At 41.2% G+C, this 17,905-nt stretch overlaps 1 protein-coding gene across 1 annotated transcript; it reads right to left on the minus strand.

Annotated features, from left to right (window-relative positions):
- Positions 1 to 503: 503 nt before the first annotated feature.
- Positions 504 to 16,877, minus strand: LOC147601860 (uncharacterized). The gene is made up of 2 exons (XM_086742655.1): positions 16,777 to 16,877; positions 504 to 2,351 (listed from the first exon to the last, which is right to left on the minus strand). The coding sequence occupies exons 1-2, from the start codon at positions 16,816 to 16,818 to the stop codon at positions 1,869 to 1,871; spliced, it is 525 nt and encodes a 174-aa protein (XP_086598781.1). The 5' UTR covers positions 16,819 to 16,877; the 3' UTR covers positions 504 to 1,868.
- Positions 16,878 to 17,905: the final 1,028 nt, after the last annotated feature.

The raw sequence follows: 17,905 nt of genomic DNA on the forward strand, positions 1-17,905 counted from the left end.
TGTCATCAAAAAAAGGTTTCACATTTTCTGGTATTATTGTAATGCAGAAGACTCAAATATTTTTCAAGACCTCATCTGCTCTGTATTTGGCTGTCTTCATCCTGTACATAGAGGAAAGAATAAAAGGCAAAAGTAGGCTTACCTCTTTGCCATAATGAAGTTGCTTCACTCTTCTTTTCTCTTCCCCCACCACCCCAGCATGTTTAAAGGCTGAATCCTGCTGTTTCTAGCTACCTTTTGTTTCTCCAAAGGTATCCATGCATTTTTTTGCCAACTCTTGTAATTTTATGGCAAGTCTCGCCATTGTTTTTTTAAGTCCTAACTTCTAGGACAATGAAAATATAAGGATTATACATTCCTCCCTTTACCGAGAAATCAGGAAAGAACAAAAAGGAGTAGGTCTGAAGAAATCAAGGAGAAGCAGTCATCTATTAGATGCTGCCTTCTGAAGAGTTCAGTGAATATCTTCACACTAGCTGTAAGACAATGAAGAAGAATCAGTGTAAAGTGAAAAGTTACTTTTATTGTACATTTTTGCACTACATGGCTTGGTTAGTAGCCTTACAAGTGAATAACTGAAAACATAAACCATACAATATAAGAAAATAGAGGTTGAAGGACATTACAGATCATCTAGCACTTGTTGTGTCTGAATGAAGGATTAACTCTTCTGAAAACATCCTTGGCAGGTGTTTGTCTAATGTATTATTTAAAATTTCAATGACAGAGCTTCCAATCTCTGTAAATAGCATTCTTCAATGTTTATTGTCCTAAAAGGTATTTCTCCTTTTTTGACTTAAATGTCTCTTGCTAAATCTTAAGCTAATTACTTTTTGTTCTGCCAACGACAGACATGAAGAACATTTTAGTCTTGTCTTTCTGAAACAAACTTCCACAGCTCTAAGTGGGAGGGCTGTATTCTCAGGAGCAAATTACCTTGTTTCTTTTCATCTTGCCCCAGACACATTATTTTCTAGGTTCCTGTTTTTTTCTTGGTCCCTCCACCCAGTCCGCATCCAGATTTTTCCTGCATGGTATACGTGCAGGAAAAGTTGTACTTGGAAGTCTTGAAAAGTTGTACTCCATGCTGGACTCAGGACTGTAGCTGGAGCCTTTCTAGTGTTGAACAAAGTAGGAGGATATTTGACCTATGACCCACTTGTTTGAGCATCTCAGAAATGACAGAGGTGTTCAAAAATATTAACTTATTTTCACTTTGTGGTCTACTAATGTCTCCAGACACTCTTCTGAAGACCTTTATCTAAGCAGTTAGTCTAAAATATTTTACTGGGTAGCTGTTGTGTCTAAATCTCCTATGCGTTACATGGTGTGTGATATTCAGACTTCATCCACCTGGATGATGTCTCCCAAGGCCATCCTTCGAATAGACTGCCTTCTCACAAAAGAGGCTTCATCTAATTCCCCTTGCTTTGCTCCTCGTTCCTTCTGCTTTTTGGCCACGTTTTCAATGAGCTTGCTTGCATCACTGAGGGTTTTTTGTGTTCGTTGACCTGCAGATTTCTGCTTGCCTTCTCCTGCACTTGAATCCATGGCCTTTAAGGGTTTGGCTTTCCCATGGTCTTCCTGCTGCTCTTTCATATGCTTTACTCTGAATCGGCGCTGAGAAACATGCTGGCAAGGATCAGGGATGCTGTCAGGGCTGTTAGACTCTTCATGCACATCAGATATCTGAAGAGTGGGGATTAGTGGCTTATAGAGTGTCTTGGGAGCCTCTTCAACTCCTGGCTGTCTATTCAACTTAGAGGTTGTCTCTGGAGGTAAAATAATTTGAATTTCTCCCAGGGGTTTGCAACTTTTAGGGGGTAGGGGATCATCTTTGTTCTCTGGAGCAGCCTTCTCACTCAGCTTTACTTTTGAAGGTTTTCCAGCTCCCCCTGAGCCAGATTCTTTACCCTTTTCAGATGGGGCTCATTGCTGATGGAGTTAATAACAGCCAGTTTCTGAGCAGCCATTTGTGCTTCTCTCTGGAGGCTCATAATTTTTTGGAGCTGGGCTTCTTTGACTTCCACGGGGATCTCTAGAGGGGCCAACTTCACTGGCCTCTTCAGGATGACGTTCTCTGTGCCACACAACTCATTTGCACGATGCAGGCTGGGAGACAAAACTCCCTCTTTTTTCACTTTTTCTGGCCGTAATTTTTTCTCTCCCTGGGATGGCCTCTTCTCAGAAATCCTTGGAGAAGGAGGGTGGAAACCAAGGTTTCTATGTTCATTTCCTGACTTGCCTCCTGCCAAGAGGAAAACAGGATTTTTCTCAAGCTGCAGGTTCACAATGGTGACTTCACTGACAGTGCAGTTATACTTGGGCTTTTCTTCAGCCATTGGGGCACCCTTAAAGAAAGAAACAGATTTGAAAATCACTATCATATATTGTATTAAACACCACTGTAAGGTTTTTATATGATGTTTGGGAGTTTGACAAGAGTGCAAGCATACTCCTCATAATCATAAATCCTAAGAACTGTGCTCCATATTTGGGCTTACTCCAGGCTAATCTAAAATAAAGGGAAAATTTAATCTCCATATCTGGACACTAAATAAGCCTAGCAACTGAGGAATCGGAGCTTGTCTCCTCCCTGACTGTCACCGGTGCATCTCAAACAGCATTACCATTCTTTGTACCACTCTGCCCCAAATATTGAGTGTCCTTTCTAAGCAGTGAGCAGCACCAGACTGTACACTGCAGTCACTAATGTAAAGGAAGGTTAGAACCTCCTTGGACATGGAAAATGCCATGTGGCATCAGGAGATGAGCTCTGTCCCCGCTTCTGCCCAAACAAGTCAGTCCTTTTCCCTAAGGTCCCTTTTCCATTCCCACTCTCTGTTTCTTGTACAGACTATATATTTTGTGGGACAGTCAAAAGCAACATTCTTGACTGTGTCTTGGACTTCTAGACCTTATTATCATAAAGATATTTTATTAAATGCTAGTATTAACTTGTTTTTCCTCTGATGAGCAGAGAACATGAGCTATTTTATTTCACAGCTTCTCTCATCTCTTCTAATCAAATCTGCATTGGTAATTCTTGTTTGCTGATATTGGTGGGATTTTTTTTTTTTTAAGTACCTGAGCTTAGAATCATTGTAAATAAAAATTATACTCCTCCTGCCCTTTCTGTGTCTTGCTGTCTTCCAGGAAAACAGCTAAGGCTGCTTACAGCTCTGGAAATGCAAAGCAAAATAAAATAAATAGAAATAAACCCTTGTCCTAAAATGCAGGCACATAAAGCAATGCGACAGAATGAAAGCTCCAATGTAAAGTGAGGTATGGGAATGGAAAAGATGAAAAGGTAAACAATATAGGACCTACAGTTTATAATTTTTAAAAAAGATCTTGGTTGAAAAGCCTTTTAGCTGCCTTTAAAAAGTAAGTACCCAACTAAAACCCAGCCACCTATCCAAGCCTATAGAACAACCTGCCTAGACAATGCCTCTTTCTAGCTATGGTCATTTGCTGTTTTCACGCTAGTTTCAGACAAGAGTAAGTGATTGAATCATTCTCTGCTGCATTCATCTGAGGAAAATTCAGCTGAGTTAAGCTGGCTTGGAGAAATTTTACACACCACCTAAATCCAATTGGAGCCCTAATGTTAATACACTTAAACCCTGTCCAGGGCTAATGTGCAAGATAAGCTGCATCCTCTGTTGCCCTGAACACATTACTCAGTACCTTCTTAAAATGTCCATCTGCTATGTATATACTTCTTAAAATTTAATTAAGTAATTGGCCCAGTCTTGTGTAGGTAATTGCTCTGTGCCCAAAATTCCCTTTGCAGTCAGTGAGAGACCCATACAAAGAATGACTGCTCCATGCTCTCAGGATCAAAGTATTATGATAGTGATATTATCAAAGGGACCAGTAGTCTTTATTTAGAAACCACAGCCTTCATGTAATTGAAATACTTTCCTTCCTGGTCTCAGCTTGCTGATCCTTCTGATCTAAAGTGCACAGTAGAGGAAGGGCAGAGACAGAAGGGTCACGGTACATTATTACTATTTTCCTAAATTTATTGCATGCAATGTAACACGGTGGTAAATGAGCATGCAGTGGCCTCAGATCTAGGAAATTTGGTGTCCCCTATAAACGGGAATCCGATGACCCTCTACTTAAGCTATTTTAGTGCCCAGACTGGATGGTCCTCAGAGAGAGGTGCTTCTGCTATTTTCACTTCATTTTGATATCAGGAGTCTCTTATTGTAGGGCAATAAACACTTGATTTATAGGCACAAAGTGAGATTTGTAATAAAGTCTTAGGGAAATATAATGCCATTTTGAAACCTTGTTCACCAGCTAGACGACTAGGTCAATAGAAGGGATCGAGCTCAGGTTTCTTTCCAGTCTTGGTCCTCAGCCTCTATTGTTCTACAACATATAAAACCAGACAGGTTTAAAGCACCCTCAGGAGGCCTGAGGTTTTCTGTTAGTGTCTACCTGGCAGAAATCAGGAACCAAAATGGGCCAAGCACATAGGATGCACTTCGATATCCTGACAACCAGCTGGACTTCAGCCAGGGAGTCAATCCATCAGCAGGATGAAGCAGCAGGTTCTTGTGCTATCACAAAGCTCTGCAGAGCTTGAGATCTGAACCACTATTTTACGTAAATGGCTTTCCTGTATGGCTCCAAAATGCTCCCGCATTTCAGTCCTATTGTGAACAGAACCACCAGGAGACAATACTGGGATTATAGTACACATTGTTATAGATACATCATGGTTAAAGGAAACCTTTGAAAATCTCTGGTTCCTTTAAAAATCCCTGTTTTCCTAGTCACACTTGTGAAGTTTCCTCTCCTCACTCAATGAAATCAGATTTATAGTACATTACATAAGAAAAAGAAAAAGAAAATAAAAAACAAACAAAAACCAACTCTAAATCCCAAGATCTTCCTACATAAGCAAAAGCTTTAATCTCATTGCTACAGGATAATCTGTAGTGATAAGCAGATGTTACACAACTCAGATGCTTTTCCTTCCCATCATCACGTGTATCAACTGATTGCTGCAGTTCAAAGGGGAGGACAGAAATACCTAAGAAAAGAAGTTCACAGATCAAATCCTCCAGCTTATCTGGTTGAAAGCTTGTCCCCAAAGTGGAGTTTTTTTGAGTTCAATTCCAAAATAAGCACCAAGCCTCCAGTGTGCCTTAATTCTCCATGTGATGCCTGAAACTCTGCTACTGAAAAGCCCTCTGGCACTTGGAGATCCATTACACATACTGTCATTCAACAGAGGAGATAACAGATGCAATTTAAACATCTAAGAATGAATGGCTTTGCTTCTGCTGCAGATTCTGCATATACAGTAAATAGCTCAGGTCCTTGTGAATGGACAATGCAACAAACAGAGCCAGTGCCCAAATGACTCCCAGAAAAGCATTAAGTATCCAACCTCACAGTACTCTACTTTTGTTAGCTGGCTTGAAGGTCACATCTGCAACATCAGGGACTTACATCATCATTTACTCGACCAGAAAAATATAACAAAACAATGTGGTTAGTCAAAACATAACAGTTTCTGTAATCAGCGGTACTGAAGACAATGCTAACATCACACCTAGCTGTCTTTCATCCCAAACCAACCAGATACCGAGGCCAGGTGAGTGAGGGGACTTCACACAAGTCCCTGCTGAGTCTCCTTAGCGGAGGATCCAGAGATCATGTGTCATCCTGCTACAACTATCTTTCCATTGCTCTACTCAGTATCTTAAAACAACAATGATAGCAAGAAGAGTTTCAAAAGAGAACAAAGGGAAGATATTTCAGTGGTCTGGACGTCAGCCCAGTATCAGGGAACTTCAAATCCCTTTTCTACCACAAGCTGCCCATGTGATGGCAGGGAAGATGTTTTGTCCCTCTGTGACTGTTTTCAGTTTGTACTGATTCCCTCTCCTAACTCATAGGAGTATTTTGGATGTCAGTTACTAGAGAGTGTAAGTTACTCAGCAACATGTGAAATGGAATTAGGTTAGTTCCCAAAATAGGTTCAATTCCAGATAACTTATTTTTCAGAAAACAACTGCTCCTCAGAAGGCAATATATGTTGAATAATCAAAGACAGAAATATGAAAACATCTATAATCAGTTGAAAATATGTCAAGTAATGCTGACCATGTATGCAAGATTTTTCTCAATGCTGCTCTACCAATTTCTTTATATTTTGTAGGATTTTACAGGTACTTAGTACAAGTTTTGCTTTGTAGAGGACTTGTTTTTACATATGGGTTTTATTTCACAGGTGAGAGTGTTTTGGACATGACTTAGTATTTGCAATCATTAACTGAAAAAACTGTTTTGTGAAAACATATTTAAAATTTGTTCATAAAATTTTGGGGATCTTAAGAGGAATTACACCCTTTTGTACAATTTAGCACACTCTCATTCCTAATGTTATCATTGCTTTAACAGTTCCCCCCTTAATACATGAGGAGACCAGTCTAAGTTCTAGGAAAGTGACAGCAGACCTGCCTTTGCAGGAACACTCGATTTGCAAATTATGGAGTCTGCAAGACTTCCTGCATCACTGTCAAGTTTTACTGAACAACCTAAGTCTTGGGAAGCTTCTTGCAGAGAGTTGAGATATTGTAGGAGAGAAGGGAAGGTACAGAACTCCTGTCCTGGACTTCTTATTGGCACTCTGTGATAACAAGTCATATAAACTAACTTTCCCAACTTCCACTCCTAAATAGGGACATCATTCTTTATTTAGACAAAGATTTGTAAAAAATGAGCAAGTAATATTAGACTTCTAAATCTAGATTTAAGATATAAATAAATGACCTGGTTTTTAACAGTAACACTGGCTTTTCACTTACATTCAGCCAATTTATTTAGGGATCTAAATCATAATTCAAGTTTCTAGCTTCAGTTTCAAAAATCTTAGCTCAGCTGTCGGAATAAGGAGATTGATTTCCCAAAGTTCTGAGCACCTGTAGATCCCAGCTGTTTCAACAGGACTGTATGAGAAGTAAAGGTCTGCATCTGCAGCTGGACCTCCAGAACTGGACTGGGGTGTGTATATGTGTCTGATATTACAACACTAGCCTAAATCTTCTCACTGCTGTGAGTGGAGTGAAGCGTAAATGAAAAATGCAATATTCCCTGCTAACTGCCAGCTCCTGCTTACGTTACATGGCCACAAAGACAGCAGCATGAACAGAACTTGCAGAGACAAAGAGATTGAGCTCTTCCCTTGACAGTTTTTCTTAATTTAGAGCTTGGCACTGTAAAATCCAGAGAGATGGAGCTATCTGCTACAATGGAAACTCATGGCTAGGAATTAATTTGGTACCCTACACTATCCCACTGATAACAGAGGCCAGCACCTTGGAGGCAGTGAGAGCAGCTCCGCAATCATTCAATCTGCCTGTTCTCTGGATGCCACTCATCCATTGCACTCAGAAATACCCAAGGAGACAAGCACCTTTTCTCAACTCTCCCCTGCAATATTTCATTCAGGACGGAAGAATGAGCATCTCTGTCTTCTGAAAAGAAGGTATCAGCAGTGCCATTATATTTTCTTAAAATATATAGGCTACAAAATTCACTTCTTAGAAGAGAGACCCTCAAGCCCCCATATCCCATCTCTCCACAGAATTGTGGGATTGTTACTCCTGCCAAAATTGTTCCTTTTTGGTTTATTATTAGACCAATTAGGCCAGAAGTGAAAAACTGGCACGATTGCATAGGCTGGCACCTTTGGAGGTACCCTTTGACAAGAACAATTTAATATAAAGAGGCTTCAGTACTAAAATCTTCCTGAATGTCCAGCTACAATGTTAAAAGCTCCTCTCTCACTTTCTTACCTCTTGCTACAGTACATTTTCATCTCCACAGCTCCAACAGAAGGGGCTGGCATTCTTTCTAGCCCAGGCTTGCCTCATGTTTTAGTGAGGGCATGCTCCCAATGGGTTGCTTCTGCATAGTCTCATCAGACCAGAGGATTTGCTACAGTAGGAAAGGCTTTGGGAAGGCATTTGTGAGCTATTTGAAGGTTGTGCACAATGGACAGCAGTCAGCACTGCAATTTTGAGTTGTTAAAGTCCAGTCTGAGCTGGATGTCCAGGGGACCCTCAACAGAAATGGAGAATGACTAGTTCAACCTCTTTGAAAATAGGTACTTCAGACAGTACCTCAGAGGGTGGGGTAATTCGTCTTCCAGGAGATCTTGTCCCATTTCAATGACTTTGTGGCTCCAGTGGCTAAACGTAAAGGAAGGAAACTCAGACTAGGGAGCGAGCAGTGGACAGAGTCTGCGAAGGAGATCTCGTCTCTTTAATGGCTGGGATGAGCCCTGAATATTTGTTCTACTCTTTGTGATAATTTTCTTACCCACATTCTATGGCTATTGCTCACTCTGTGCTGTCACTCCACGAATACATTTTTCAAATGTTCCTGTTAAGCTGTAGACAGCATGTAGTGCTATACCAGTATTGATGTTAAAGCAGAATTACCTGCTAGTCCTGTTAATCCACTGATGCTTTGACGGCAGGAGTATTACAAATAGAGCTTCTTTGTACAAAATGATTAAACATGACCTGAAAGTCCAGAGCTTTCCAATTCCCTGAAAACTTACAATTTCCTTGTTGAATGCTGTAGCGTTTAAGGCCAGAAGAGTCAACGACAGTCCATCCTCTGATCCACTAATGACATGGATGTTGAAAGATTTTGATGTCACTTCTTTTATCCTCAAGCCTATTATCTGACTCTTCTCCTTTTTGCTCTTCAAACAGAGGCTGCTTTATAGAGAAGTGCAGTGGGCAGGCAGGGGATGTCGGAACTGTTACTACTTTTTCTATGGACTTGCTCCACAGCCATAGACAAGTCACTGAACATCTCTATGCCTTGCAATCAAGGCAAACCCTTTAGTTATTTTGCAACAATTGGGAGTCTGTTAAATCTGCTGCGCTGCTCAAGAAAATCACTATAACCTCTTCCAATTTAAATTTACCTCTAACTTCTGCTCATCGCTGGTTTATTCCATTCTGCCCAATGGTCCTAAAGTTGTGCAGTGTTATTCAGCTCCTGTGCTCTGAGAAGGGCTACATTTCAATGACATGTGGATCCCTGCACCATTTGGAGGCCGCTGCAGGACCTTCCAGATGGTAGGCAGAATACATTAATCTATGTCACGAAAATTTAATTCATACGAAGGTAATAAAATGCATATGTATATGTGGTGGGTTGACCCTGTCTGGATGCCAGGTATCCACTGAAGCCGCTCTATCACTCCCCCTTCTCAACTGAATGGGGGAGAGAAAATATAATGAAAGTCTTCTGGGTCAACACAAGGGCAGGGACATCACTCACCAATTACTGTCACAGGTTAAACAGACTCGACTTGGGGAAATTATTTTAATTTGTTACCAATCAAATCAGAGAAGGGTAATGAGAAATGAAACCAAATCTTGAAACACCTTCCCCTCATCCCTCCTTTCTTCCCAGGCTCAACTTCACTCCCAGTTTCTCTACCTCCCCCCGCCTCAGCGGCACATGGAGATGGAGAATGGGGATTGCAGTCAGTTCATGACACGTCATTTCTGCCACTCCTTTCTCATCAGGGGGAGGACTCCTCACATTCTCCCATTCCCATTTGGTGTCTGCAAAGTTGTTTCACTCCTCTCTCCAGCTGAAATTGCTGTGTGCAGCACCTTTTTCACCTTCTTAAATATGTTATCCCGAAGGCACCACCACCGTCACTGATGGGCTCAGCCTTGGCCAGCAGTGGTCTTGCAGCTGGCTGGCATTGGCTCTGTCAGACACAGAGGAAGCTTCTGGCATCTTCTCACAGAAGCCATTGCCATAACCCCCCCCCCCCCCAAACCCCAATACACTATAAAATAGGCAGGACTAATACATTAGCATTCAGGGCTGAATCGCACCAGGATACAGGCACACACAGCTCACAGTAAACTCAGCTTTTTGGCTATTATATCAAGAATCAATTGAACAGAGTTATTAAGTGCAGATACTCTGGTTTTTAATAGAATATGCCAACACACTAGCTACTGTACTGTTAAAATAGTCCACCCCTCTCCATAGTAAATTTATCTCAATCGTAAGAAACCAGACATGATTTAAGAGAGAAAAAACATAATAATAGAGAATGTATGTAACAGCATGGGCTTGCTGCTCCATTTGCATTGACGTCAGAGCAAACAAGATTAAATGAAGGCAAGCGCAGCTACAGAAATGTGACCTTAAGCACAGACCCAGAGTTGCAGATATTGCCAAAATCTTAGCTGTAACTCCACCTGGTTTGCTGACGTAGCCCCAGAGATAATGACTTCAAGAAGCAGCTGAAGATCCCTGTGGCAGCTGGCACAGTGAAAGCTTTGATCACTTTTGAGCAAAGGGCATAGTGCCACAGAGAGGAGGCAGAATGGGGCAGAAAGGATCCCACTGGCACAGTCCTCCACAAGGAATCATTGAGGCTGCCAGAATTTGCAGCAGCCTCTTAGCTGCTATAAGCTCTGCTGGGGCTGCTTTGGCCTCTACCTTGTCCAGGATTAGAGAAAAGAGGAAAAAAGGCTTGATCTGATTTTTCCAGTCACTCACTCTCCTTTCCTTTGCCCAGTGTAACCTTGACACTCTTGAGATGAAGTCTTGGAAAGCCCAAGCCACACGGAGAACCAGGCTGCTGGGAACAATGGTTAATGACACCTTCAAAAAGCTAAGAACCATTGCAGCTAAAAATCTGTTACCATAGGAGCAAAACCCATTCAAGTCTACCCATTAAAATAAAGCATGATTGCATGGTGACATTGCCAAAATCTGTACCACTGTTCACTGAACAAAAAATGGAAAAATATCCACAACCAAGAAAAATATTCTCTGGCAAGGGAACATCCCTTCAAAAAAAAAAAAAAGGCAGATAGATCTCAGTATTCCCAGGCAGTGAGTGAACATGTTTCCTTTGACTTAAAGAATGGGGTTACCTGCTGCACATCACTTAAACCTCTCAAAAACAGGTTGAATTGGGGTATAAATTATTTAATTACTTCACAGGCTCTTACTGCTGTCACCATTATTTCACTTTACATTTACTGTAAAACAGATTCCACTTTGGATATACAGTGTAAGTACCCTTCTAAGGATTCAAATGCAATCAACCAGAACAGCAATTTCAGACTAATTCCTCTCTTTAGAGAAAATAATCCAAACACAAAGATATCTCTCCCTTCATGTCTCTGTGTAGAGAAGGTGTTCTGGAATGGTTAAAGCATACCGGTAGAGCTTTGGCAGACAGGTTGCACAGTAATACCTTCTCCAATCAATTTGTCCCAGCTGAAGAAAACTGGAGATACTTTATCCATGAACTACTGAGAATTAAATTCTGATCCCATTTTCTCCTTGTGGAATCTCTTTCTAGCTACAGCCAGCTGGGCAATTTTGTGTTTCCTGCAGCTAGAGTGCATAATATAAACAGGTAGGTTCCTTGTGGGAGATTAAAAAAAAAAAGATGTAATAATAAAACTTAGCCAAATAACTGCATTCGATTCAGGTTTCCAATCAGATGCTTCTGTTACACTCACATTACCAGGCCAAGCAGTGTGCTATGAGGAACTAAAAACCCTCTCAAAATTTTGTCCCTGTGGCATAGCGAGCTTACTGCCTTTCTGGTCTTGATTCAAGCTAAACATTCAGCCAATATTTTGGGGAAGGGCAGGAGCTTTTGAAAGCCTCTTGGATCAAGTGTAGGGATCTTGTATCACTTTCTGATCTCAGCAAGAAGAAATGGGGTTTTTGTTTTGGTTTGCTTTTGTTTTTTTTTTTACCCATGCAGCTTTACAGGTGCAAACATGTCTGAAGAAGTATTTGGCTTTGATGGTGGTGGGTTTGAAAAAAAGCAACACATCTCTAATCAAAGTGCACCAAGCGATTTCCCCCCATCCTTAGGAGCCCAGGGAGCTGAGCTGTATTATGCTATCAAGCTTATTACTAAAAGGTCATTGAAGACTTGGTGGATCCTTCATTGCGTTTCTTGTGCCCTCTCTTTGACCTATAGGACACAAATCCTGGTTTTGCATTGATTGCAATGTGTCCTATTTTGAAATCTTACAATAATTATCTCATGCACAACTTGCTGTTCCTGGCCACATGAATCACTGGTGGTGTCCTGGAGACACTTAATGTACCATTAAATGTCCACGCAACAGCAGTTCTAAATTCTTCTGAACTTAGAACTTAAGGGATGAGATGTTAGCACTTTCAGAGTGACTTGTGTTTTTGAGCATGTTCTAGTCCATTCATCAAGAGTTGGGGTTTTTTTTATTCAACACTTAGCAGATGACTTTACTTAATCTGGAAATGTAAATAGACCCTTTACTTCACTCTGACTCCGTGCTCAGTTCTTGGACAATGGCAAACAATTTCAAAACAGACAAAAACTCATTGCAACTACAGCACTGGTTCCACTATTCGTCTCCTGACTTACAAGGAACCCTGTACAGTTATTGGAATAAGCAGTACCTATTCTACCAAACCTGGGAGCATCAGAATTTTTAATGTATTAGTGTCATTGCAGCAACTGCCAATTGATAGTACACCCTTACTTTCAGATGCCCCCATTAGTCCAAGAGTGCACGTGGGAGGAGGATCCATTCATTTCATTGTGGACTTTCTGAATTTGGTCCTCTCAGCTCCCTAGGAATTTTGATGACTTTACTCACCTTTGATTTTATTTATTTTTCTCTTACTTATTATCATTGCTTTGCACTCAGGAGTTAGGAAGAAAAAAGTTAGTTTTTCTCCTGAGAGGTATGCACATTTCACTAAAAAGAACATCCAAAGTCTGGAAAAATAGCAGCTTCCCAGCACAATCCCAGGAGTAAGGCAGCCTCGTGCTCCTACAGATCAACTGCTATCCCATGAATTCACAAGGACCTCTTCTACAGGAACAGCTGGGTATGGAGACAACTCCAGCTCTTCTGTAGAGCATAGTCTAAAGCTACAGCCAAGATGTCACAGCTTTCTCCAGTATGCTCTGTGCCACCAGTCACTTTCTTTATATCATACATGTGTTTTGAAGACCCTCCTAAGAAATTATTGTTGTTCTGCCTTCAGTACTATAGCACTGCACTCAAAAATTCAGCTCTCAGTGGGACTCGTTCCATTCATTATGGTGGGTGTTAGAACTAAACCAACGAAGAGATCTTCAGTGTCATCAGAAGTTGGATGTGTATGCTTCAACAGAGACATAAACCCTGGGAAATTGTTCCAGATCCTAGAAGGTCTTGATTCTGCACCTTTTGCAGTCACTGATGATATTACCCTTGATTTCAAAAGAGACAGAATCAAGATGGAAGCTTTTCAAAATTCACCAGGAAAATTTTACAAATTGCATGTAGTCTTCACTTTATTTTATGTGTGGCTGAAGAAAATGAAACTTCCCACTCATTTTCCTCTTGGGCACAATTTATGTCCCTTAGCTGAGCATCCAGTGTAAACACCTATACATGTGCCTCACTACATATGTGCAAACAGTCCCATCAAGCTTCCTTACAAGTGGAGAAGGGTGCACATGAAACCTATCCCCTTTCTAAATTTCATGCAAGGCCTAAAATCAAGTGTTAGCAAAGTCTTGTCTCCTCCTGTTCTGGGAAAACACTGATTTTCCCTCGTTAAGCAGAACTGTGTGCTCATTAGTTTCAGTAGGATGAGCCTCTTGGCTCTGTTAAAAGTGTCTCTGTCTATACCAACAGTTTTATGTTCATAAAGAAGTCACCAGTAACAGCACTGTCTCCCAAAGACACCAGACTACCAAGATGCTTACTCTTAGCACCTCCTAGCACCTTGGCTTGCTCTTAACTCTTTGACCTTCTGTCCATCTCCTCAGAACTGTGGCTCCCCTCACTCTGTCTAACAACCACATCTGCTCCTGACCCCTGTAATTTGCTTGTGAAAGAGACAATTTCTCCCTGTAAGACTTGGAATGGTTTTTGTTTTATTTTTCTCTGATGAGAGGTACAGTGGGCTACCTTAGCCACCAGGTTGGTGTGTCTTGACGCACATAAACGCATCTTCTGTGTGTCGAATAAGTAACACATGTTACTTATTCCAATTCAGCAGCCTACTGTCTTATCTTGTCAGAGTGCTTTGAAAGGCAAATCCTATCAGAGCATAATAAGAAGGGAAGTTAAAGCTATTAGTACATAGCACTTTCTTAACAGGTTGAGGGACAGAAGACAAGCTCTCTAATCAGCTTCAGATTCATTTTCTTTTCTTTCTCATAGTCTTGAATAATGACTAAATATCACTCATCCAGATGGCTTTGGATGCTATTAACATATCCAATAAGTAGCTCAGAAAGGTAGCTAAAAGGCAAATACACGTGAACAGGCATTGCAGCGCACTGACTGTGGAGAACCAGTGGCTGCTCGTTCCCCATGTCTAGGAAGATCTTTAGGGGAAGGGGTCCACAATGAACAGAGGCATGTGCTGGAGGTCCTTCCTGACAATTTTTTTTCTGGTGAAAAAAAAATAGAGGCATAGAGAAACCTAGAGTGAGTCAGGAAGGCACATCATACCTATAAAAAAGAGGTCTCATTGAAACTAGTTTTTTTTCCTAATATTATCGTTTGATCAAGTAGCAGAAAGGCGAGTCCTACTTCTAGTCCCTGTCTCCTCCATGGCACCGTATCCCTGGTTGGGTTCCTCACCTGAGAAGCTGTATGTCATAGAGAGAGGGAGAATTTTTTCCATGGCTACTGTCATTAATTACCTTGATAATTAGTCTCCTTAAAAGTTCTACTTCAGGTCTGAATTATTACTCATTTTTCATCCTGCCCAACCCCACCACACTGTCTACATGTATCATTTGGCAGCTGGATGGTATGTGCGTTGCTGCTTGGATGAAATAGTTGGTACCATGTGTGTCTAATTACCCTCAGTAAAGCCTCTGCTCAGGGTTGTTTTTAAGCATCTCCTTCCCAGGAAAGGTTGGAGCAAGGGTGAAAGGATTAAAGGGAATCAGAGAAGGTTATTAGCATCATTCAAGATGATATTTAGCCATTTTAGAGCAATGAACAACACCTTGTGTACTGGAGATGTGTATAAACTGTGTACTGAACATGCGGGGCTTTTAGTTTCTGTTGCCATCTCAGACTGAAGTTAGGCTTAAGCTGCACATGCTTTCTTGTTTTAAATAATGACAAATCAAGCCCTTTCAGTACCCTGCAGTCCATTTGGTCCAGTTCCTCAAGGCAATGTAAAAAAAAAAAAAAAAAAATTGAGGGAATCAGCAGAGATCTCAGCTTTTAATCTCCAAGTTCTTAGACTCAGGAGGAAAAGCAAACCTAACCACTCTTGGTGTGGCTTGCATACTGAAAGGGGAACAACACACAGATTCACTCTCAGCATTGTACCTCAGGCCTTTCACAGTTTTTTGTGTGCTTTTCCAGTTTTATAGCACCGATGTGCTGGGAAAGCAGCATGACTAGCACCACTGAAACCAGAATAGAAACGCCAGCTCTTTCCCCATTTCTCCAACAGGAACTCGAAGTGCTTTCCTCATTTGGAAAACTACACAGCAGGACCTCAAGCTTACAAATTCCCTATGTTTAATACTCTTCTTGTGGCATTTTCCCCCTTAGCTGCCTTTTCATATTGCAGGAATAAGACTAGCATTCTCATCTGCTTCCCATTAATTTCCTTGGTCAACTCTTCGATCTTGGAGATCTCCTTAAGGAAATTAGGCAAATCAGACTTAAAATTCTCCTGAAACCTTTCCCCAGTAGTGAAAAGCTGATGGTTGTTGTTATTAGTAGCTTGGCTTTAGAACTACTTATATGACTGGATAAGCTAGTTTGTTTTAGTAGTACCAATTTTCTAATCTATAGGAGACAGTGGGGATTTCAATAGAGAAGACAATACATCATGAAAAGCTATAAACATGTCTTACTTATAGAAAAATCCTAAGAAATGTACTAAGGAAGGATACAGAAAAGTTTTATTTAGATCCCTTTTTAAAAATACATAGAGTTTAGTAGAGGTCTCCTGGGTTTTGCACCCACCCCAGAGGACTGAATAGGAAGAGTGGACATTGTTGGGGATGCAATGAAGTTGGGGGGAAATACTTCCCTTTTATTCACAGCTACAGGCCTCTTCCTCTAAAGCTTACCCCAAGTGGTGCTTTAGAGAAAGATGCCAAGGGCTGAACAACTGTGTTGCACAATGGGAGATGGTCCCTGCGGGTGAAGAAATTTGTAGAGCCTAGACATTCAGTTTCCAGCTGTGTGAAATTGTCACTCTGTTAGTAATAACTAGAGGAATTGATATTGCAAGCTTATCTGGCTTATCTTTTCCAGCATTAGTTTCAATTTTTACACACTCCGAGGATCACTGGTTCCTGTTCACAACCCCTGTTAAATATCCTGAAATATATCTCTTCTGGAAATTTGTTCTGTTTCAGCCATTCTTTTAAATAGATGCTTCCACAAGGAGGGATTTCCAGCCAGTTTTTGCAGTACAGTTCATTGTTTCCAATCTCTCAATTGCCATTACTATGGCAATCAAGTGCCTCTGCAATGCCCCAATTAGAAAATGTCTTTTTTATTTGATTAGCTCCCAAGTTCAGTCTTATTACTTATTAATAAGCTCATTCCATCCATGGCCTGCATTGATCCCTCTTATCAGCCCTGCCTCCTGCTCTGTTCTCAGCTTTCTCAGAGTAACATTTTCAAAGGTAAAAATTTCCAGCCATGTCTCTAAGCAAGACTCATGTACGATCAATAAGAAGCCCACTGCTTCCACACTTACCAGCCGGCCCGGCAGTTCTTGCTTTGCTCGTTGTTTTATCATTCCCGAGAAGTGTCTCCTCCTCCTGATGAGATCTATGTACTCTGCGGTATTTGAGCTGCTATGGCAGGGTATGCAGAGACCAGGTGCCTTGCTTGCTCAGGAGGACTGAAAGGCTTAGAAATCCTACAGAGAGATAAGGAGTGGGAGATTAGGGTCAGCATTACTGCAGTCACTCAGGGACTGAAGAGATTCGGTGTGCCAAAAAAAGCAAATGTGAATGTGTTGTATTCTTCTTGCTTCTTTAAAGAGAGAAGTATTCTTATTTTAAGCCCCCATCTTTAAACAACCCCCCTCCTCCATCTGTCTTTTGCCCATCGTGCACCTTTTTCATCCTTTCATTCTTTTTTCTTCTCTTCTGTGCCCTGCTTGTCCTTCACCTTGACTTTGCTCTGTTTTCACTGGGGAATGTGGTCCCAAAATCCTCAAATCGTGCCTGCCCTGCAATTAAGGTGTCAATTCCTAAAATAATGCCCCCACATTTTTATTTCAGTATTTAACTAGAAAGTGTCTGATTTCCAGAAGAATCAGTGATGGGGTTTCTGGATATATTGGGTTTCTGAAAGTCCAGTTATTTGTGTCATATCCACATCCCAGTGAAAGATGGGGTGCATAAGCCCAAAGAACACTGGTAGCCTACAGTGAGGTATGTGGAGCAAGAGGTGTTTCAAGTCATGTCAACCCTTTGGTGTTACTCACTCTGATACCCTGACGATGTAAGTTCATTGTACAGAGTAGAAGAACCTTCATGAGGTCATGCTGTAAGTGCAGCAAGTTTCAGTCCATTCTTACCAGAGATTTTAACAGTCCTAACCCTGGTCCATTGACAGTGCTTCCAGCTACATGCCAAAAGGGAACAAGGCAAAGTGACTGTACTATTCTGTGATTCTATGATACCATGTCTCCACAGTGACAGCAAAATTGTTGTGTTCAGCTAAGGATAGCAACCTGCTAGTACTCCAGTTGCATCCCGAGAGCTACTTGTCCCTGCCAGCAGCCCTTATGGAAGCACCAGTTGAAGCCATGACATGTGAATCACAGTTGTTACCTGATGGCACCACTGTAGCAAGATGAGTTTAGGCTTGTTCCT

This window comes from Chlamydotis macqueenii, chromosome 2, assembly GCF_036417535.1.
Source record: "Chlamydotis macqueenii isolate bChlMac1 chromosome 2, bChlMac1.mat, whole genome shotgun sequence".
Lineage (NCBI taxonomy): Eukaryota > Metazoa > Chordata > Aves > Otidiformes > Otididae > Chlamydotis > Chlamydotis macqueenii.

What these genes read in the sequence shown, in the direction of transcription:
- LOC147601860 (XM_086742655.1), bottom strand. Translation starts at nt 16,818, where the DNA reads ATGATAAAACAACGAGCAAAGCAAGAACTGCCGGGCCGGCTG. An exon ending in AAGAACTGCCGGGCCGGCTG is followed by an intron (nt 2,352 to 16,776) that starts GTAAGTGTGGAA and finishes TCTTTCTTTAAG; the next exon opens with GGTGCCCCAATGGCTGAAGA.